The sequence below is a fragment of the Poecile atricapillus genome, chromosome 6 (assembly GCF_030490865.1).
Source record: "Poecile atricapillus isolate bPoeAtr1 chromosome 6, bPoeAtr1.hap1, whole genome shotgun sequence".
Lineage (NCBI taxonomy): Eukaryota > Metazoa > Chordata > Aves > Passeriformes > Paridae > Poecile > Poecile atricapillus.
This window is the reverse complement of record NC_081254.1, coordinates 24,837,979-24,860,997: the sequence shown is the minus strand read 5'-3', so window position 1 is coordinate 24,860,997 and position 23,019 is coordinate 24,837,979. Positions and strand designations below refer to the sequence as shown.

The following is a 23,019-nucleotide window of genomic DNA, read 5'->3' as shown; positions in this document are numbered from 1 at the left end:
CTGAGGACAAGTGCATTAACGACAAGCAGGAATCCACAGCGATTCTCTGTAAATCTGTTCCAATGACAAATAATCCCAGGCAAAGGACCTGACACTAGAAATATTCATAAGTAAAAGCCTACACAGAATAACTAATGGGCTAGTTGTACCTCCATGTAGATATTGGGGCAGTACTGTTTTCAGAAGAAATATCAGCATAATTTCATTGAACAATACACAGGCAAAGTAAAAATAAATTTGAGTCAAAGAATCTTGCTCGTGTTTAATAAGACAAGTCACTCCAGGAAGAGATCACCAAGTTACATCTGCTCCAGACAGATCTCATTAGCTGCAATCTTCAGAAAATAGTTTGCTTGTTATTTTACAGTTTTAAATTATTTTTCCTCAAATCATTACATCTCTTACCATCTGAAGAAGGCGGGGTGGTTCCAAGTGGAGTGACAGGTGTCATTGGAACTGGGCTCGTTGGTGTTGTCATCAGGCCCATTTCAGGATGGCTCTAAGAGAAAACACAAATGCACAGGTCAACTGCTTCCCCAGGCAGTAGAAACACAGACCACTCCTTGTACTGTTCCATGCTCCTGCACAATAGACATGACTCAAAAAGCTTCAAGAAACTTCAACTTCTTCTCCAAAGAGCCAGACCATGTTTCCTGACCTTGGATGTCTAACAATTAAACTGTACATCAATTTCTCTACTCCACAAAACACAAAAATACATCAGAAAGTGGTGGCTCTCCCCACCAGACAGAAAAAATGCCCTTCCCTAATGTAGAATGGGAGATTTTCAAAAGCCTACAATGTTAATAGCTTCTAATTACCTCCACAACAACCCAAGGATGTGCATTTGAAGTCTTCCTCCAAGATCCTTTCACTTCTTTTTCTAAGAGCAAATTCTCCTTGCTCCTGCCCCCCCATCTGTTCATATTCAAAGATGATGGCAATTTATTACTTTCCTATCTCAATGTAAAGCCCTGCAGGAAAACAGTGCATAACATAAATAATACTATCATTATTGATCCTCTCAGCTTCCATCAGCCAGTCACTCTCCCCATTTCATCTTTGCTAATAGTTGCCTGCCTAATTACTGCTTTGACTTCACTCTTTGCAAGCTTCTGGACCTATCCACACTGGTGAGAGCGTAGGCAATCTGCCATGCTATTTTTGAGTCTGGCTGCCAAGAAAAGTGTCCATTTTATAGGGCAAGTTTTACATAAATGTATCATCTGCCTTAATATATCATCACAATTTCAAAATAAAAGGAAGATACAGAACTGCTGATTTGATGTTAGTGCCATAGGATTTTTCACAAGTGGATATCCTCCACACTGCCTTTGAATCTCTCATTTTATGAGCAACTATAAATGCATATATTTCATGGGAAGCACAGACACACATACTACAACTCAAAGACAATTTACATCCCTACAGCTACCAACTTACACTTTAAAATACAATTTTTCACTGAAAGTCTTACATAAGCCAGATTTCCTTAGACAGGTTTTGGGGGCTCACCTTCCTTCTCCAGAACAGTAACTGGAAGTTAAGAGACAAGAGTGCCACCCAGCAGCAAACCTGAGCACCCACAGCTGGTGAGCACACACATAATGCTCCAGATATCCACACAACTGAGTCTCTGCTCTTCCCATTTGCCACACAGCAGCAGGAAGCCATTCATGCAGTGCCAAGCAATGGACACCAGCTTAGGCAAGAGCATTCATCTGCTTTGATGAGGTTTTTTTCAACATGACATGACCTACCTCGCCCTCTCTTAAATGAAGGATTACAGACAAGCCATCCAAGAATATCAGTTCTCCAATTCAACCTACTGATCAGTGGCTGCTTCAACTATTGCTTTCACAAGTAACTAGTCTATCCTTTTATTTTTAAGAGCTTTTACGCTAGCTGATCTTTTTCTGCTCTGCTCTTTTCCCTGCCAAATGCCTCTCTGCCCTCAGGAATATCTTGACCACAGAAAATCCTCACCTGGATTTTCTGCAGAGCTGCAGAGTAGAAATCTTTGAGAAGTGGTAGGAATGAATAAACTGGGAAAAGACAAGCAAGGAACCTCAGCAAATTAACCATCCAGCTTTCTTCAGAGGCTGTAAATCTGCTTATCAGACCTCTTCTATCACCACTACTGTCAGGAGTCCCCAAAGATCTCCTCTGTCATGCCAAATGTCTAGCCTGCGATGTATGGCTGCACTCTGAGGCCCTGAATAAACTGGGAAAAGGTGTTATTTGCTGATGTCGTTTTTCTCACAGATTACAAACCAAAATTAAAAGCCTGAGTCTAAAGGTCTTCCTAAACACATCAGGTTGCCCTTTCAGCACAATCACTGGATCAGACAGGCTCATTATCTGCCTCCCAGCTGCAACCACCTCTCCAAACTCACACAGCATTTAGAAAAGCATCCAGAGATTTATGATCAGAGCAGACCACTGCCTCTCAGAAAGCTGCTTCTCCACCATAAAAAGCCCAAGGACAAGTACAATGCTCCAACAACTGGTTCTCATGCCAAAGAGGCTGGGCTCTTTAAGGAAGTCTGAACAAACAATAGTAAACTGTCACATGTCAATTAGTCCCTAAGCGAAGAACTCCCAAACAGACAACACACAGTCCATGCACACCCACAGAGGACAATCCATCCAATTTAAGAGCTGAATCAGCCTCTTTCTCTCAACCCTAACTTAAGAAAACTGTGATTTGCTCAGAGAGCTACAGCAACCACTTTGCTCACTCCATCCTCCCACTAAGTGGACTATCAATAGGGCACAGAAGGCACTCCATGCAATCTTTCCCATTCAGTGGCAAAAATGAATCATTCCAACATGAACTGTGACCTCAAAACTCTACTCATTTACTGTCAAGGCAAGAAGTATATCATAAAATCCTTCCCCAGCCCTGGCCTGCTTCTGCTCTTTCATGCTGATCCTATGACAAGTACACATAAGGGGGGAAAAAAAAAGAATATATCTTTTCACCAATTCCATTACTGGTTCTCTGATTTCCAAGACATCTACTACAAAGAAATGGGGAGACATTCCACTGAAACTCACTTGTGCCAGAACTGTGATGAAATTCCTGTTTAAGTGAACAGCTTCATAGAGGGCAAGAAGGATTGCTTCATTTGTTCTGAGGGAAGGATACAGAAAAAGGCACAGTTAGTGATTAGAGTACCAGGAGCCAAGTTTTACAGAAGCATGGCCTATCTGAAAAAACATTTTTTTTTTCCCAACTATGGAAAACTCTGCCTCTGCAATCCAGTTATCTTCCAATTATTAGTAGTACTAATAACAGTACTAGTGGTAGCAATACATAAAAATAGCTATTTTTAAAGCACAACCACAATCTTTGTTGCCTTCCTGCTGAAGGTGTCCCTAGTTACTCAGGGTTTTTCATTTAAAGACCTCTCTTTTAAGAGCAGAGGGTCCTAAAGACACTAAAATCCCTCACATTTATCACTTCCCCCCTTGACTTAAAAAATACTTTGGTGAGGGGCAGAGTGCACAAACCTTTGCTTCTCATGTGCCACCTCTGACACACCTATTATATGTTGTTATAAATGCCTCAAAACCACTGGAGTTTTTTTTACAGACTTCACTACAAGCAGTTTAGCTGTGTCTCCTCCTGCTGTACCCTTCTCACGGAAGGGCAAATCCACAGTTTGCAGGGTGTGGTACCACTTCAGTGACAGGAGAACCTGCTCCTCTGCTTTGCTTTGTGATATTCGATAGCTCCGTGACAGAACGGATCACACCAACCAGTTCAGGGTGTAAATAACATCTGTGCACTTACTGGACAGAGATCTTCTCATCAGCATCTGCTATGAACATGCTGCCCACCTATGGAAAGAGAGAGCATTGCACAGCAGGAATTTGGGAAAGCTATTAGACAGCAAGAGACAACCCATGGATACAAACACATTTTATTTTGCTGTACTGTCACTGACCAATGCTTCACCAGACAAACCACAAAAAAAGACTGGATCTTTAATCCCAGCTTGGATTAGTTTGCCATTCTGTAAGGGGACAACAGAGATCATTTCCTATCTGCTTGCCCCAGGGTGGCCACAGTTTTACTCCTGACAGACAGCTGCCAACACTGAACTACTCTTACTTACAGGAAATTTTTCTGTCAGTTAGATCTCAGAACACAATGAAATCTCAGACTGAAGCAAAGCCAAACTCAACAAGGGGAACAGTGGATACTCTTTACAAGGAAGAAATTCATAACTGTTTTTGAAGGGTACCCCTTCAAAAATGCAGACAGTGCCAACTGCAGAATCCAAGCTTTACTCCATAGCTAAAGTGCGCCCATGCTTGAGAAAAAAAACAGTAAAGAAACAGAACCTCACAGACCAGACTATGTGCCACTATGTTTTAGGCAACATCACCAGAGTAGCAGCTGGTTTTTAAAAATACATATCTGTTTAGAAGGATTAAGAAGTTAAAAAAATATTAAAAGTTTCAAATAAGGTGATTTTTAAAACCAAGCCAACTAGAGTGAAGAAGATGAAGGAAAATAATTTCAGCTATCAACACAAGAGTAGAGATCTCATCCTTTTAAAGAGCTTTCCCAGACAGGCAACATACTCCTCAGAATACAACCATTTTAGTTGTATTTAGTTTTGATTCGTTCAATCCATCTCTAACTTCAGAACTCACATTCCAAACTCACATTTTAGAAACATTCTCCTGCTGAATTTGCATGAATTCACCTTTTTAAGAATAGAAAAGTGCTGATTCCATACTTACCATGTTAGTGAGAGCTGAGAAGAAACCAGTCTGATGTTCCTCTTCTTTGTCTTTGTATTGCCTGAACAAAAAGGGAATAAGGATGAAGTTCCAGGGTTACTTCACCTAAATCCCTATGTGTTAGTCTTATTTGACAAGAATATAGAATGGAGGAAACTTCAACATTCAACAGCCTTTTTCAAGAACTCACAGAAGAAGAGACAAAGGGTATTAAAATATTTGTAAATTGTGTACAGCTGAAGTGGGGCTGCTGAAAGATGTGAAATTCGAACAACGCTTGGGTTGTTACAGAGGACACAAGCAGTCAAGGCTAACTCTGAAGAAAAGGGAACAAGTGACTTAGGAAATTTTGTCCTGCATTGGACAAACAGTAATAAGCCACATGAGCACACAGAGTCAGTAACCACAGAACAGTGTTATTTCATCATCCACCACAGAAAAAATGAGAATTGGTCACCCTGTGGCCAGCAGAAACCACATGGACCTCTATGGTTCATGGCCTGATCCTACTTTCCTGGTCCAAGCGAAGTCAACAAACAGATTGGGTACCTCAGATTTAAGCCACACTGCTTCATCTGGCAGTCAAAGGGACTAGCAAAGCTCACATGGCCATTTATTTTGTCTGTCACACAGGAATCCGATCACATACAATGTAACATGGAAAGAAACTCTAAATTCTTGGGAAAGAGGGAAGGAATGAACTAAGCAAAACAGGCCATCATCTGAAACAGCTTTTGTCAGAATGAAGTTGGGTGGGTGAAGTTTTTTTCTGCTTTACTCTAACCCTTTACCCTGTTAAATACATCTACATGATTTGCTGATCTTGTAAATCACCTGCATAACTATCACAGCAGACTTTCAAAGTAATTAAAACATTTTTCTGGATACTTTGAGAATACTACTGCACAAAAATGTTTCTTGCGTTTCTCAGGTGAAATTGCAGTAAGTTTCCAGATTTTTCTAAAGCACTTTTCTCTTAGGAAAGCTTACATGTTTTATGCTGCTACTTATGAAGCAGAGGCTAAGAATATGCTACCATTTCTGTTGGCTTTCTGGTGCTTTCTTCAGCAGCAGTTACTGCTTTCCACCATGTGGACAGTCCTGGATACATTTGTTTGTTTGTTTTAGATAGTGTTTCAGCTAAATAAATTTTTCAGCAGAGTAGCTGTCAGAAAATTATTATCTTTTCACTTGTCACTAAGATTTCCAACATTCACACAGAGGTAGAGGTAAAATCCATGACAGTAAAAACATACAATGGATATCTTTCCCTACAGCAAAATCTCTCCCAAAGCACATCAGTCCAGCTGGTACAGATGCATTGAGACTTGCAATGACTGCATCAAATGAACCAAAGTACCTCAAACCGTAAGACTATTCCCTGCCTGTCCAGGTGCATCAAGGCTGCACTGATAAACAAGTCCTTTAACACAAAAAAAAAAGTTTATGAAAATGTACATGTAACTATCATGTATTGAAAAATAAGACACAATTCGGTTTTACCTGTTATATTCCGATAAAGCCTGGGCAATTACAAGTCCCATTCCCTGAAAAAAAAAAAGCATTTAAAGAACTTCACATTAAAATCTCAAGGGAGAAAATCACACACTGAACACACATAGCAATGCTGCCCCCCCTCAAGATAACCTAGCATGCTATGCAGAATTTCCCTTGAAGCTGTTTGAACTATTAAGATGTGTTGTGATGCAACAACATTATAATACAAAAACCCAGACAACAAAATTTAAAGTTATTTATCTAATTACTAAATTCAACGGAGAACATTTACTCTCCTTGGACCTCCATATAGAGCTCTCGCTCAAGAAGCCTCAGTAAAGCATCAAGAAATTCAGAAAGAAGTTGATGTTAGAGGAAGGACATCCAAAAATTCAAAACAAAGAGTCACAGACACTAATAACCTTTGACTTCTTGCAAACAGCCTACACCGTTAAAGAACTACTAACAGTTCTCACCCTTTATTTAGCATGGAGCGTGCTTTTTACTTCATGCCTAAAGAGCAGCTTCCAAGTCCAGAACTCACATAACTCAGTCCTGCTGTCAATTTTTATCCAGGCCTGGATAAAAAACTGAGACTGTGGCTACAACCCAAAATACAGTGCAGGACTCTTGACTCAGATACGAGCTTCCACTGAGTTACAAAAATTGACTTGTGGACTGGTAAAATCAAGTGACAGCACTGGAAATGAGATTCCTTTTGGCATAAATCATCCTGTGTCTCTTTGGCACATGACAGCAAATAGCATACAGATAGTCCATGAATGAATAATAGATCAACTTTAGCATGTTCCTTGCTACCTAGCTTTTCAACCACCCCCACCATTTATCTGGTGATCAAACTGTCCAAATCATGAGCTGCCTAACCTATTGCAGGAGCAAGTTAGGGCTGAACAACACTGTACTGGTGCTCCTTAGAGCAGCACTGTTCCAAGACCTGATTTCTACCATACACCATGCTTGCATTCATCACCCTACACTCCACGTGAAAGAGTATCTCCAGCAGCACAGAGGAATCGATGCAAGTACTCACATTGAGCGTGGCCTCATCATCCACAATGGAGAGCTTCACAATGTAGGGATTCACTGACTGCTCAGGGTGGGGGGAAAAAGAAGAAAGAAAAATGGTTTTAAGTTCAGCCTTCAAGGGAAAAAAAACCACTATTATGTTTCCAAGTTTACCCAGGCACCTGGGAAGAATCTCTGTCCTGTCCCATAAAACAGAACACGCACAAATAAGCAGGAGCTACAGCACATGCTAAGACCACTAGGCCAGGGACATGTTCCCCTTATTGGCTCATCCAGGCAGTCTCCTCATTTTATTGGGAAGAGAGGGAGTCTCTATCCATCCACCAGCTCATCTGTCAGTCTGGAAAGTGGAGCAGCCACTGCAAGCCTGTTATCTGTGACACACACACAGTTTTGCAGCAGGAACAGGCAGTGAAGCTGCATGGAGCATTACTGCTCTGCTATCTTTCTTCTGCAACACCTTGCAAAGATTGCTTAAAGCAGCACCCAGGAAGGCAGGACAACATTCTAGACTCATCTGCTGCTGGGTTAGACAGCAACACTCTGTTTACACCACTAAGAGCTGGAAGTCTCTGGAGAATATAAATGCCTTGAACTTAGCTGAAGAAAGCACACAGGCTCCATCTAAAAAGACAAATGCTAATAATTAGGAAGCATTTCAGATTAGCAATGCACATTTTTCCTGGTTTATATGTGTCAGTGCAAAACTAAAAAAGTTAATTTTGAATCAAGACACAGAAGAAGTCTCATTTGCAGGCAGGTCATTTTGCAGGGAATTGAAGCTTGAATAATTACTTTTTTTGTTAAAGAGATTTAAAAAAAATTGAGTTTTGCAAGATCTTTGTAAAAGAAAAAGGAAAAACACATGAACCTACTGATTCTCCAAAGCTGTGTCTCTTCAGCACCTGTAGCTGCCTATACCAAGGAGAGGGAAGCACACAAAACTGGACACAAAGAGTTATTGGATACACTATATGCTGCCTAACAAGCACACAAAGGAAAAATGCACCATTTAACTAATTTATTTCAGCTCTGTCTAACAAGACACAATGCAATTCTAGCAGGTTGAACATGAGGCAAATAAACTTCTGCCTAGATGTTACCGAGTACATATTCAAAAGTCACTACCTGATTTTATGGTTTAAATTGCTATCCTATCAGCCATCCCTTAAAACACTGCAAAAAATTATCAAATAAATACTTTTTCTCACAGCATTTTCTTTCTCACAGTATCAATGCAAAAGTATTTTCTCTGAAATCAGGACTAGTATTAAAAAAATAATAAAATACAGCTGAAGACTTGAATAAGTATATAGTTGGAGCAACTTCTAAAAATTATTAGGACTTCAATCAGGGGCATCCCTTTAAAGGTTCCAAGTAAAGACATGTAAATCCCTAGAACAGAAGTTAATCAACTAGCCAAGATCTCATCAACATGGGTAACAACATCATGGAGAGACAGTCTCCAAGCAATTTGAGAGAAGATTAAAAAATTCACATCCCAAAAATACAGAAGAACATCCTGATGTAAAACACACTGGTATTCACACTAAAAACAGACACAAAATCATAGTCAGCTAATGAATTTTGAGCCTTATTAGATTTTCTTAAACAGCTGGAAATGCAACTTAACCAATGGAGTTCAGACCAAAAGAGAACCTTTCAGCTGCACCACAGTTAAATAAAAAGAAAAATCCAGAGCACCTGAGGCATGAAAGTGTGCTACAGTTCACTGACAACCAGACAAGCACCATATTGACCCTAAAGGCCAAAGAACAGCAAATAAAAGCAGCTACTCAAGGACAAAGATTATGGCTGCATTACTCCAGGCTTGGCTTGTAGCACTGCTACAAAGGGCAGTGTTGGGCAGCTGTCACATAAAACCCTTCTGGGAGTAGCTTTCAGCCTTGCCAGAGGAGCTGCTGGAGCTGAAGTTCCCCTTGCTACACGTCTGCTTCAGTTGGACTGTATGGATTGTGCTTTTCAAACATCAGCACACTTCCTTAACAGTGCCCAGTTTCAAGACATCTCAGCCAGTGTTCTCCAAAGCACTCAACCCCAACTCAGTACTCCCCAGAAAGCCACTGCAAAGAGCCAAGGACAAGTCTTGTGCACTCACAGCATTCTGCCTTACTAAGGACATAAACTACAGTCCACAGGGATCCATGCCTCAGGGATGGGATTACACAGCGCTCCACCATTTGTCTGAATGTTGCAGAGACCGCTGGTCTTCCCAGTCTGCCCTCATAAGTAACCCTACTTATATATAATTCCAAACAGTTTTCCCTCATAGCCATATACTGAAATCAAACTCCATGTTCCCGTTCCATGCTACCACAGCACAGAATGCTGAACAGAATCTGTAATTCATGATTCTGACACCATTGACAGGAATGAAAAACTGACAGGCATTCCTTTGACACCAAGTGTAGTTCCTGTGCTTGCATATTCTCTAGGTCTATTCATAATTCAGAAGAAGACCTATTATAAAACCAGGTAAGTTTTGAAACCTGCTTCCTCTTAGTAACTCTGTTGAAGGCTGGGTTATTCCAGAACTTTCCTATTTGCTGCCTAATGAAGTATATTAAGATATTCCTATTTATGAAGAAAAAAGCCCATGATCAGTAAAGCATCATGCCTCACACAAAGAAAAGCCAACCTTAGGTGCTGTTCTGACATTCAAAATGCTTTTTTTTTTTTTCCCCAAGCTAATGAATAACAGCAAAAAAAAGGGAATATACCATAAACATAAAAAGGATGATGAATAAAGTTTCTCAAAGAGGAATCCATCAAAGAGACAGAGACAGACTTCTCTTGGAACTACTAACTGTGATGTTTCAGTTCATTCTTTGGTCACAGCTTCACCATCTCTTCTGGGGATCTGTGCTGTTTCAGTCAGCTAGTCATGTTCTGAATCCCAAATTCAGTGTGAAGCCCAGGATGACTGGCAGCTCATTTTACCTTGGAGATTATGTATAGCCACACATGCACACACAGAGGCAGACATGTGCTTTAGCACAACAGCAGCTCTTCCAAAAGGACCCTCAGACTACTTCCACAAAGGAAATGCAAATTCCCTAGGTAGTTTCTTTCATGCTGGCACAGAACAAGCTGTAGGAAAATCATACACATTTGATTACACACATACATCAGAGACAGATACGGGCAGCATAACAGGGCTGCTCGCTGCTGACACCCTGATGCTACAGTGTGCACTGCTAAAAACTGTAGTGTGTGCTGCCTTCATAATCCAGAGGCCACTCTAAATTAATCAAGTAGAGAGAAGTGATGTTTCTGTTACCCAGAACACCTACCTCATACTTTCTGTAGTTGACCAGCAAGGCCAGAAGGACCACAGCATCATATCCATGTTCCCTGCGACTAAGAGGGCTGGACAGGATCTGGAATAAACAATCACACTGTTCTGTTCAGACCTGCTTCAGGAAGCTTGCAGTGATTCACAGAGCATAACCATGAAATGTATGTGTAGAAACAAATTATGTCCTATCTGAAAGAGGATATTTAGGGTAAAGGGAGTGTTAGTACCTCAAGGAAATTCTGCACACAGAGAAGCTTATTTATGACAGAAAGAATGCACATAGGCTTTCAGGACATAAAGGGCAAATATATTTCACAATAGCATTGTACAGTATCTCAGTGAATCACCAGCATGACCTGTGCAAGTGTTCTGGGTTTCTCCAAGGATCAGTTCCACTGAAAAAAGTATAATTTATCCAAGAAAAATACATTATATATCCACATTACCTTTTGAAAAACAGTTTATCCAATACAGGAGTTCTGTGTGAAATTAGCCCAGAAATCTGTTCAGATTCTAACTGTGCAGAAATGTTTCAAGTGAAAATACCTTAAAAAGGCAGTAGTTACTAAAAACAGCAGACTAGAGTAAAGGGGAGAGAACATTACAAAATATATGTATGACTGAGCTATGAATGGAAGCAACAACAGTGCCAGTGAACTACACCACACTGAAAAAGCTGAAAAGCAAACACATTTCTGAAAGTTCTCACTATGGAAGAGCCCACACAGTAGAAGGAAGAACCCTTACCTGCAAAATAGCTTCAAATATGCTGTTAATCATCACATACTCCAGGATAGTGTTCTGGCTAATGTTATCTGTCACCTGAGTACAAACACAAGTTTTAAAATCTGATCCAAAACTTCCACCAATGCTGTAGCTGCTTCTGGCACATATTGGGAACAGGAGAGTGCTGCTCCAGATGGACACATTTATCCAGAATCTCACACTTAGCAAGTCAAGGTGTGACTAGCAATAGAGCTAGACATGGAGTAAAAGAAATCTGTCCTGCCTCCCAGCCCTCTCTCTGCCAGGAAGCACCACCCACGGACTAAGAGCTCCCCCATTCCTCCACACATTGGTATTTTACACAGCTGCATGAATGACAACAGCCATCAGCTGTTGCAGGCTCTGCCAAGGAGGCAGAGAATGAAAAACAAGGCACATATGCTCCACTGAGAACCTTCCCACCATTAAGAGGGCAATTATCTCTTATCACAGTCAAAATAGTTCACAGCTGACCACCTCCAAAAGCTGATGAGTGGCCATATATTACAACTTCCTCATTCTTCACATCCTCACCACTCTACTCCACACCTTCTATCTTTCCTCAACCCTTCTCCCTTTCTTTCCATTTATCTGAGACTTCTTAAATATCTTTTTCCTTAAAAAACCCCACACTGTGAATCCCTTTGATACTTCCTCCTGCTTCTTGCCTTCAGCCCCAGCTGGCACATGTCTTACAGGATGAAAAGCCTCTGTTAGTCTGCGTTGGCATCTTGGTTAGAGCCACCATGCATATTCTGCACTGACCCTTTTTCTCATTCGCAATTTCTTTCCCCTTCTTAAGCTTCACACCACAGTATTCTGCTCAAGTTTCAAAACACTTCCATCCCTCAGACGTGGCTCATAGAAGCCCCTAATCTATTATACAGCCATTAGTTACTTACCGTCACCAAGCAGAGAAGTAGCTTCAGACACAAGCTCTTGAGGCTTTCAGAACCTTCTGCACAGAGAAGGGAGTCCAAGCTCTCCATCAGATTCTAAAGAATAACAGTCACATTATTTAAAAGTAGTATTTTAAATTACTTGAAATGTTTTTTATAGAAAGCTTTCTGGATGATTCAAGTAGCAGAGCACCAGTATAAAGCCATTTTATTCCAGAATCAATAATTGAGCCACTACTACTTCTACACAGGCCATATTCATACTATTGCTTCTCAACACTGCTTTGTTAACTACAGTTTAATGACTACTGGTAACATCATGATCATTTTCCATGAGCTTTCTCTAGATGCAGCAGCACACATCCAATTAACAATACATATATAAGTTATGATTAAAAATTTGATAGGCAAATTACTACTTAATGTTTTCCCAAAATGTACTACAGTTTGTATAGAGAAGAAAAATTGCTACTCTTGTAGAGAGATGAATGATACAGCAAGAATTCAGCTTTATCACTGGTTACTGTCATTTCCCAAACTCAACATCTTTACAGTGAAGAGCATCAAAGAAGTTTAAAACAACCCATGTGCTGATGGAGTATGAAAACACAGGATATGACTCTCAGATAAAGAGAGATGTGAGGTTCAATACTAGGTGGTAATCACCTGTGACAGCCTTTTCCAACTAAGATTTCAACAACAGTGACTACACAGTGTGGAGCTAAAGGAAAAGAATGTGCTCTGTTATATTACTAACCAACCCAGGGACCCCAAATGTCTGTGCTACTGGCAGGTACAGAACTTCAGGACAGCTATTTTTAGTAAGTGGCTCCAATATTTCCCCCAAAAGCTGCTGCCTGGTAGACACACCCATCTACAACTCACTGCCCTTGCAACACAGCTGCTGTGCAAACTGCTCCTCTACATTGCCAGGGCCTCACCTTCATACATAGCTCTGCCTTGTCAAAACCAACAAGCATGTTGATGATGTCAAACCCAGAAGTGGATTTGTTCTTCTGATGGACACCCCGAATTAATGCACACAAAGTCTGCAAGGGGAAAAAACAGAAGGTGAGATATAAGGCAACACCTCCAACTCAATAGCAAAACCCACTGCATGATCCTCTCCTTGCACCGGCAGATGCTGAAATTAATACTGCCAGCCTGGAAACCATACGTTTTGTCTGACCTCTCCTCCAGCTCTGTCATTTCTAAAAGAGATTTTGGTGCTGAAAATTCATAAAAATTGGAGAATACATTTGTCCACATTCTTCTTGTTTGAGCACAAACTTCTGTTTAGTTACTTTACCAACTTGAACCAATAAACTGTGTCTTTGTCAACAAGAAGAACTAACTTTGCCACAAAAAAAAAAAAGTCTCCAAGTCTATTAGGCAGCTTAATTACTGTCTCATTCCAAGGTCTTGAAGATACACAGGTATCAGCACACTATGCTTCCAGCACACTCCCTGGAAAATTTATGGGCAGCAAGTTACTCATTTGTTCTAAGAGAGGGAAATGTCTGGGGTGACTTTTGTCCTCAGGCACCTCTCAGGCCTGTGAAGAGGGGAATGAGCAGGAATACAACAACTGAAGTTGTAGATTCTAGCTTAAATTCACCAGTGAGAGGTAATTAGTTTCAAATGTAAAGCTGGAGACAAACCAGACCTGATGGAGTTAGCAGACCTCTAGAACCATACAAAAGCAAAAAGGTAACCTTTTTTTGGTTACTGTCAGAAACAGATACTGGGCTAAACAAACCCTTGGTCACCATGCTGATTCTCAAAAAAAGGATTAAGTAAGTTTTGGCTCCAGGATCACTTTCCACATTAACATAGTCTGATTAAGGGAATAGTCTCCCAATTCCAGCTCAGGATGTGTTACCTGGTTTCTATTTATATGCACACAGCAGGATTCTTGTGACCTGCCCTAAGCTCTTCCAACAGTCTGGATATAAGTTTAGAAATTCAAGGCTGGTCTAAGCTGTCTGTGTAGCTATAACTTTAGTAGCAGCCTTTCAAACTAATTCTAAAAATAACAATAAATTCAAGATTGTACATCAGAGATGTAAATATTCTGTTTTAAATCAACTTTTCCCAGCCCACCGCTGGTCCAATGTCTCCTACATATGATGTCTTCAAACCTGAATTTCATATCCTGTAGTCCTAAAGCTAAGATGCATTCTGCATACTCCTAAATCAAATGTATTCACCAAACTGTGAGAATCAGCTTGTGAATTAGTAACATCAAATATCAAGACTAAGGAGGGGATACACAAAAGATATCGAACAGCAGAGCTTTGGTAAGGAACAACCAGCACAAAAATGGCTACGAATTCTGAGTGATAATTCTTCCCAGCTTCCAATTAGGAAGTGTCCAGCTGAAGCAATTTCCTGCGTAAATTTCACACTAACTTCTCCAAAGCTTTATTTCTTTTTTGGCCCATATGGAAATTAAAAAAGGCAGCTGAAATGAGGGAGAAAAGGCGAAAATAAAACACAAAGTTACACAGCCTAAGTACTTTTGACACCCCAAACCAACAGCCTGCAATGTAAACAAGCCCCTTTGTCTCCTCATTACCATCCACTTCATCCTCCATCATCAGACCCTCTTGAATTCTGAAACCATCTATTGCTCTGCCAAGAGTAAAGAGACTCTGAATGTTTGGAGCCTCCACCGACTACAAGTAGCAGCTGCTCTGTAGACATCACTTCTCAGCAGCAAAGAAAGGAGCACAAGGTGTTTGATACCAGCAAACAAATATATGGCCTCATCAGAAGCAGAAAGATAGCATTCCCTGTCTCCCAGCGTGGTACCTGTAATGCATTCACCACTCTGATTGGGTGCTCCTCACCCAGGGCCTGGATGCAGTGCTGAAACAAGCAGTTGATGTTATCTTTTATCTTCATTAATTCTTCCCCATCCAGAGCCTCCAGCTTGCCTTCTAGATACTCCAGGTTGACCTGTCAGGTTAAGAAGCAGTTCATGCACATTATACCATCACCAACACCTTGCACTGACAGTCTGCCACTTTGTAGGCAGAACAGCAAAAGTATGTTCACATTCTGTTACCTTCATGAGAAATAGCTCCTCCCAAAACCTAGGGTTGCATTTACTGGGGTCCTCTGTCTGAAAAGAAAAGGAACAGGCATGAAGGCAAAGAAATCCTTCAGGCAGAATTTAAAGAAAGTCTTTTATCATGCATAGCTCAGAGTCTGCATCACCTGCTGGATGACCAAGAGGTCTCAAAGTGCAGAATTCTGGCTACAGAGATTCCCAAAGAAAAGGAGACCAACAGAAGCAGCTCTCAAGTGGGATGCCTCTGTCTATTTTCTGAATTGTTATTTGAGAAATACTGGGAAAGCCATGACTTCTCATAGATGGTACTGTTCTGGTAAGCAACATGACAAGGAAACATTTTGGAAGAGAGCAGAATACAGAGTTCTGCACAATAGTAGGGGAACCTGGAGCATGTGCCTACACTATGCAGGCCTTACCCTGAGGGAAGAAATCCACTAAAAAAACCCTCAGCGTAAACTAAATCAAGAGAATTTAACACAACACTTTAGAAAAAAGAGATGGTCAACTCCTTACCGTGAAAATTTCATCATACATCAACACCACTTTCTCTTTCAGTGGCTTCTTGGAGGCTGAAGATTTCCGGAGCAGCCCACCTTTCTTCTCAGTTTGGGCCATTCTGTATACCCTGAAGGTAAGAACAGACAAAAAAGCTCAGAAAACTTTTCTTCAAGGGATATCTGACCTGCCTCAACCATGAAAGACTTTTTCACTGCACTGAAATACTAAGTCTCTCACAAGCTGTAAGTAGGGGCATTTATGACTATACCAGATAAGAAATCAGATCAAAGGACCCATCTAGCTCTATATCCCATTTCAAAGACATGCAAAAGTCCACACACAGGCAGAAACAGAATAAGCTCCTTATGGATAAATTTCTTAATTCTTCTCTGTTAAAAACTGTTTCATTATCCAGACCAATGCAGTACATCTAAAAAAAGTATACATTTTTTAATCTCACTGGAGGAATTGTGATACTTGAAATCAAATAGGTACTCATTCTTTTTTTATTCTGGTCAAGCCTCAAAGGCATCTGATGACAAGATGCTCCTGAAACTATTTGAAAGTCTTCTCGTATCTGTTTAATTTGTTGCCTAACAAAGAACTCCAAATTCTGCTTTTGGACTCTGAGGTGGCATTCAACACTAGGAAAGCCTCCATAAAGCACTCCTGCCACCCTTGTTCACATCTACCTCTGCACCTTAGTATCCTTATCTGGGCCAGCTGCTCTGCAAATCAAGCCAGAGAGGAACACAAGCCTCAAAAGCATCCCATGTGGTTCAGTCTTGGGAGGAGGATGGAAGAGAGAGGACAAGCTTTACAGTTTGGGGTTTTTTCAAACAGATGAATTTCATTATCCATTTGACAGCAACAGGTTTTCTAAAAATGCAAAGAAGTTTTGCTATCATTAATTGGTGTGTTACAGATTATACTATTTAAAAAAAAGTTGTATCCTTATTACAAAATAAGCCATTACATAAAGTAATGTGGTCCTGAGCCTTCTCTGAGAGACAACTCACTCCAGGGGCTGAGTCAGAACATGCAACTTGCCACATATTCTCAACCTCGTATGTGATGCTACCAAGTGCAGCACTACTCTGACCTTGCAAATACACATTTATCTGCAATCACAGATTTTCCTGGCAAGCATCACAGCTTTAGTACTGTTCTAACCCCCTCCATCATTGCAGCATGTCAGAACTACTTAGCAGGAAGGGAATACCATCCCTTCTCATACTCCTGAGCTCCTAGCCTTTCTGCCATACCTCCAAAGGTAATTACACACATGGCAACAGCATACCACACACAGAGGCTTGACTTAAGTCATGCTCCAGAAAAACATGGGCAGGCTGTTGTGGTAGTTGCACTCAACCATGGTAAATTATGCATAGAGAGTTGAGTTCACAGTTTGAATCTGGGATCCCAGAGCTTTCTGAGCTGGCAGCTGTGGAGACAGCTTTGGATGTAGCCTCAATCCCAGACTGCCTGAATCCCCTCCCAGTCACAGCAGGTTCAGATCTGTCTTTTCTTCAAAGACCGAGTTCCATCAACTACTGAATACCAGATCCAGATCTCCTTTACATTCTTTGTCTTCTTCCACTGCAGACAATTTTTAGCTGACTTACAACTATGTTCTCAACTAGGACAAGCAGGCTTACAGAGTCAGTTATTCAAATATCCATCCCTTTAGCCAAAAATCTTGGTTCTAAGTGGCAGAAAAACATTTTTAGGCCTGGAAAAACAATGCTGCTGCAAAAGACCCTACCTCAGGTGCAAAGGGAAGGAGCTTTGCCAGGATGGGAAAGGGTAGGAAAGAGAGCAGCAGACCTTACACCTGAAAAGCTAATATTTACATAGGCAGAGGGGTGTTGTCTTCCCACTAGAAAGGGAACCAGCTGGCTGGTTATGGGCTGGGGTAAGAATGGAAAGAGCCCTGAGACACAGTGACAGAAGAAAGCTTAGCAACTACTGCACCATCTGTAAAGACCAAAATTATTCCCACAGCATAGTAGGTCTATGTTCCCAACTAAGATGGAAGAAGGTTCCCAACTAATAAACAAAAAAGAAAACATTATTCAATCATCTTGATAGCTTCTCTTTGACAGACTTTGCATTATTTTTAAATTGTCAAGGGAAATAAGACATTATTCTAATTAGAAACATAACTGGAAACACTGAGAAAGCTATTAAAAACCAACTCAAGAGTGATGTCACTTTTAGTCTAAGAATACAAATCTTGAGTAAGATTGCACAAAACAATTTTCCTACTAGAACTGTAAGTTTCTGAACCTTAAACAGCTGCCAGCCCCAGCATACAAGTACATCCATCAGTGTGCTTCTAATTGAATTACAGCTAACAAATCCCAATGTCAAAACTAATAAACTAACTCTCAGTGCTTCTAGGTCAGCGTTCTCACATCAAATGTGTACGTGAATGGGAGGGGATCAATAAGCTCTGCTTAGTCCCTGGATTTTCAGAGCTGCATTTTAACCCTTTTTCTACATTTCCAGAAAGACAGAAAAATCGAAATACCTCAAGATGCAAAGGGTGAGCACTAGAAAGATCGCATGATCGTGTGAAAATTCTAGTCTCTGTTAAAATCAGTCTTAGGATTCACATTCTCTCCAAACCAAAGCTGCACAGAGCACATACAAAGACAACTGCTAGAGGCAAGGATTAAATAATGTTCTTGTTTATAATTTGCTATTCTACAAATGAGCACATGGAGAAGCAAGGAGAGAAACGTAAACCTCGTCTTTCATGCCAATGCTTTATTAGGCTGTGTTTGTTTCATGACCTATGATGATCAGGTCATACAAATGTTTTTTTGTTTTCACTTTATGCAATTACATTTGCTAGATGTCATAAAGACATAACTGCATTTTGCTAATTGAGACCTTCCAGGCATCTGCAGAAAGTAACAGTTAAATGCACAAAACATTTATAAATAAGTTGTAGAGATGTCAAATTATCATGATGCCATGACAGCTTATGAAAACAACGACACTGATGATAATTAACAATTTTCCTTTAAACATCACATTTATAAAGCATCAGTGCATTTTCCACATTTTAGGTTCAAATGGATAATTTATTCTGTCAATAGGTCATTCCCATTAACACATGCTGCTAAGTGAATCCTGCTGTATTCACTGGCTGCATGGGAAACTGCCCCTCAGGGCCAAGAGAAGCACACACATGGGGATTTTTAGAACAACAAATACTTTGCTGTGCAGCAGAAGATCCAAGATGCCTCATCTGGAACTAAAAGAAAACTTTGACAGAGCACGAGTCTTGGCAGTTCGAAGGCAGGAAGATAAAAGCCATGGCAGACACAAGTTCAGGCAGACTCTTGCTTTATCTGTCATCAACCCCAGGATCAGCTGACCCAGTCAGGAAGAGATGAGCACATCCAACCATCCACCTCCTTTCTTTTTCATTCCAGAACTCCTAACAGAGATTCCAACCAAACATATGACATTCCGATGAAGCTCTGTTAGCTTTTTGTTAGACTAGCCACAGGGAAAATGAACCTGCTCTCTTGAGTCTGAGATTTACTCAGGCTTGTGCACACTGAAAACTGCTACACAATGCTCCACATTGTCACTCAGCTCCTGTACAGATTTATTAGTATTCCATAGACTGTCTTTTAATAGCAAAAATATTGTCAAGAGGACAACGCTAATGCACATCTACTTCATAATGACATCGGGATCCAAAACTTGTAACTTGTGTGATTTTGCATGCAGCCCATCAAGCACAGCACTTTGCATTCAACTGCCTTGGCTAACAAACCTGAAAGTTTTCAAGATTATAAATGCACATACACAACCCCCACACACAACCAAACACAAATAAGTGTATTTTTTTCAGTGTGGACCCCTCACAAAATGTACTGTAACACTTCTTGGTGAGACAAAAAGAATACAGATGACACAAAATTGCATTTTCACATACAACTTAATTGGCAAACCATTTATTCACTACCTGGAAAAGACTCTGCAAATGATGTGATCTGTATTAGTTTGTTAATGTCAAAGCCCTGAACCTCAATCAATTTTATAAAGACTCTGAATAAGAGCTGAGATACTTCTGCTTTTAGAATCCAGTGTCCCTTGACTTGTCAGAGCTACTAAGATTGGAGTCACCTACTTAAACATTTCAAAGCCAGCAATTGCCTCCTCCCTTCCTGAGTGTATGCACCTGGGACTCAGTGTGATCATGCTTTGCCTTTCAAGGTTCTGCAAGTACATCGCTCAAGATTAAAGGACAGTTGTTCAAAAACTGCCTCCACTGTGCAAGAGGTAGGGATAAACCCCTGCCTGAAAGTTAACACACAGCTTCTCAAGCAATGTGTTATAAGCTAAGTACTTATTAAATTCTTCAGTGAAGTACCAGGAAAAACTTGCACTCAATCCATGTAATGAATCTGCAGAGTAAATACAGGACCTGAACAACAGGCAGTTGCAACACAGGTCCCAGCTGTCCATCACTAGAAGTAACAGACAACCTGCACCCAGCATAAGAACTTATGAATCCCTGTGCACAGGGAGTGCCTGGACCCAGTTCTCTGTTAAAACCCCCAGGACCATCCATCAGCAGCCAGCAGACCACTGCTGAAAACAAAGAGAGCAAGAAAATACAGGGCTAGATTTTGCAAAGGCTTTAGCAACAACCATGGCCAAATTTCTGCCATAAGCCCTTTTGCAGCTTAGTCTTTACAAACTCTTGCATTGGCAGTTACAGCTTGTGCAAGTATATCCACACTGCTTTTATATTCCATCCGTTGTTTACAACTTCATTTGTATATCGTCAATTGGAATAAAAGCTGCTCAAATTGTGCCTTCCTCTACAACTGTTAGATGCTCAACCCATCAACAAGGGAAACAGTAACACAGCGTACAAGTTTTTGGATCCATGCTGCAGAATTTCCAGGTGCCTTCAGGCAGTATGTAATGACAAACATATTCTGAGGGTGTGCTGATGACAAAAAACCTATAGAGGTCCTACTTCTTTTTCTGCAGTTCAAAGCAACAACACCCAGCAGAGTCACAGTATACATATTTTTACTAGAAATTCCTTCCATCCCACTCAGAGTATGTGCTTCTACATAGTACAACCTAAAGTTACACCACTTCTGACCAATTTTTTTACCCCTTGAAAAATAGCTTCCTAACACAAATACAGCCACATACTACCTCCCATTGCACCTGTTTTAGCAATGATATAAAAGAGTAACATTTGAGCTATGATTTTAACACTTCATCCACAATTACATTTAATTTCTATCTGTCCAGTTAAAATAACACCCAACCCATCAAATTCACACCACCAACTAGCTACGCTTCTTCCTGTCAAGTCCATCCAGACAAGCATTGCATGTTTCCACCAGCACCTGTTCACACCATTTTTATACAAGGCAATATTTTCATTTCACCACAGTTTTTCTCTGCATTCCTGGCTACCATGACCAGATCTCTAATGTCAGAAAATTACTTTGGGTTTTCACTTTTCAAGTCCTTTAGAACCCATCCCACATAGTTTATAATGAAATATTCTACAGTGCCTTTAGACTCCCACCTAAAAGTTCATGTCACTTGCAGACCTTTTCAAATGCCTTCCTTCTGAAGAAAAACACTCTCCCTGTAACCTTCCCCTGCCCTTTCCCCATGGCTTCAGCTGGTGGTGTGGATCCAAGGCCAATGCTGAACACAGTGCAGCTGCATGACCTCGGTTCTGACTTCTGAGGTAGCTGCTATGTTCTGAGAAGCTGCACAGTAAAGTCATGCCAAGATAAGAAAGGTGGAGCTGCAGAGCAGGTGACATTTCTGAGATACAGACCATCAGCAGCACAAGTACTCAGGAGTTAAAATGCAAACATAAAAAGGTGCAAGTTAAAAAAAAAAAAAAAAAAAAAACCAAACCAAAACTCAAAAACAGGGAGCCAGAATACAGCAACTCTGAGCAGCAGAGGCTGACCCTTCCCCTCCTAAGGGATGTCCTGTATGGCTGCCTGATGTGTTAGCAGGGGAGGGAACAGATGAATACTTAGCCCAGCAGCTCATTAAAGCCTCACTGTTCCTTTTGTGCATGCCACCCAATTACTATTTATCATTTTTACAACGTATATACCCTGCCCACAGTATCTCTCTGCACACAGCAAAAGTGCCATAATGACACAGTGGATCAACCTGTTATTACTGGAAAGCCAAACTGCTGTCCTGTCCTCTCCTCCAAATTCCTCTTCTGCATTTTTGTCACACTTCCTACTCAAGCTCAAACAGCTGGTGAACTGCAATCACCACGTATCGCAATGATTCAAATTATCCCATTGCTTTGCATATTCCACCCACCTGCTCACCCTAACTGGCTCTCATCATACATTCAGATTAGATTCTCTGCTGAAGAGCAAACTTTGTTACAGCGACATACGCAACAGGGTTTGACCGAGGCCGCAGCTTGCTCATGCAGCAAGTGCCTCTGCCTTCAGCACAGCAAACACTGCGAGCTCCCGCTGCTTTACCACTGCTTGCTGCTCCCCTTTTGCCCATACAAGTGTTCGGAGAAGGATGAGGTAAACCAGATAACTGGAATGATCAGCAAAGGCTCGATCTTTTCCTAGGAGTTCTCTCGAGTCCCAACCAGCCGGCAGCCGGGGGACGGTGCGGCCCACGAGCAGCCGAAGGGCTGGGCTGCGGCGGGCCCCGCGGCCTCCTCGGGGCCGGCACCCGGGGCACGCACCGGGGCACCGCGGCGCCACCGGCGGGAGATGAGCGGCACCGCCAGCTGCACGGTCTGCGTGCGGCCGCTCCCGCAGCTAACCGGGGTGGGCAGCGAGCGGCCCCGGCATGGGGTGCCGGTGCCCGGCGAGGCCCCTCGCGGCGAGGAGTGCGCCCGCCCCGCGAAGCCCCCGGTGCGGCGGAGGCCCCGGTGCCGGAGGGGCAGAGGGGCGCGCCCGGCCCCGCGGGCGGGGTCCCGTGTCCCCCCGTCGCTCCCGCACTCACCTGCGGGCAGCCGCTCCCCGCACACCGCGCAGGCGCCGCGCGTGCGCCCGCCGGTTCCCCGCGCGGCCGCGGCTCCCGCAGGCGGGGCGGGCGGGGGAGGCTCCTCCCCGGGCCGGCTGCGGCTCGGCTCGCCCCGCAGGGACTGACGCACA

At 41.8% G+C, this 23,019-nt stretch overlaps 1 protein-coding gene across 3 annotated transcripts in view; it reads right to left on the bottom strand.

Annotated features, from left to right (window-relative positions):
- The window catches only part of ARMH3 (armadillo like helical domain containing 3), a 123,285-nt gene extending 100,287 nt beyond the window's left edge, over positions 1-22,998 (bottom strand). The window contains exons 1-14 of one of the 3 annotated variants that reach the window (XM_058841256.1): positions 22,868-22,998; positions 15,878-15,989; positions 15,356-15,412; positions 15,100-15,246; positions 13,227-13,334; positions 12,289-12,381; positions 11,369-11,443; positions 10,617-10,703; positions 7,307-7,363; positions 6,262-6,305; positions 4,759-4,819; positions 3,800-3,846; positions 3,061-3,136; positions 406-499 (exon numbers count right to left, since the gene is read on the bottom strand). In XM_058841256.1, coding sequence (XP_058697239.1) covers positions 406-499; positions 3,061-3,136; positions 3,800-3,846; positions 4,759-4,819; positions 6,262-6,305; positions 7,307-7,363; positions 10,617-10,703; positions 11,369-11,443; positions 12,289-12,381; positions 13,227-13,334; positions 15,100-15,246; positions 15,356-15,412; positions 15,878-15,979 — 1,048 coding nt within the window. In that variant the 5' untranslated portion in view covers positions 15,980-15,989; positions 22,868-22,998. The other 2 variants (XM_058841257.1, XM_058841258.1) reach the window with 2 other exon arrangements.
- Positions 22,999-23,019: the final 21 nt, after the last annotated feature.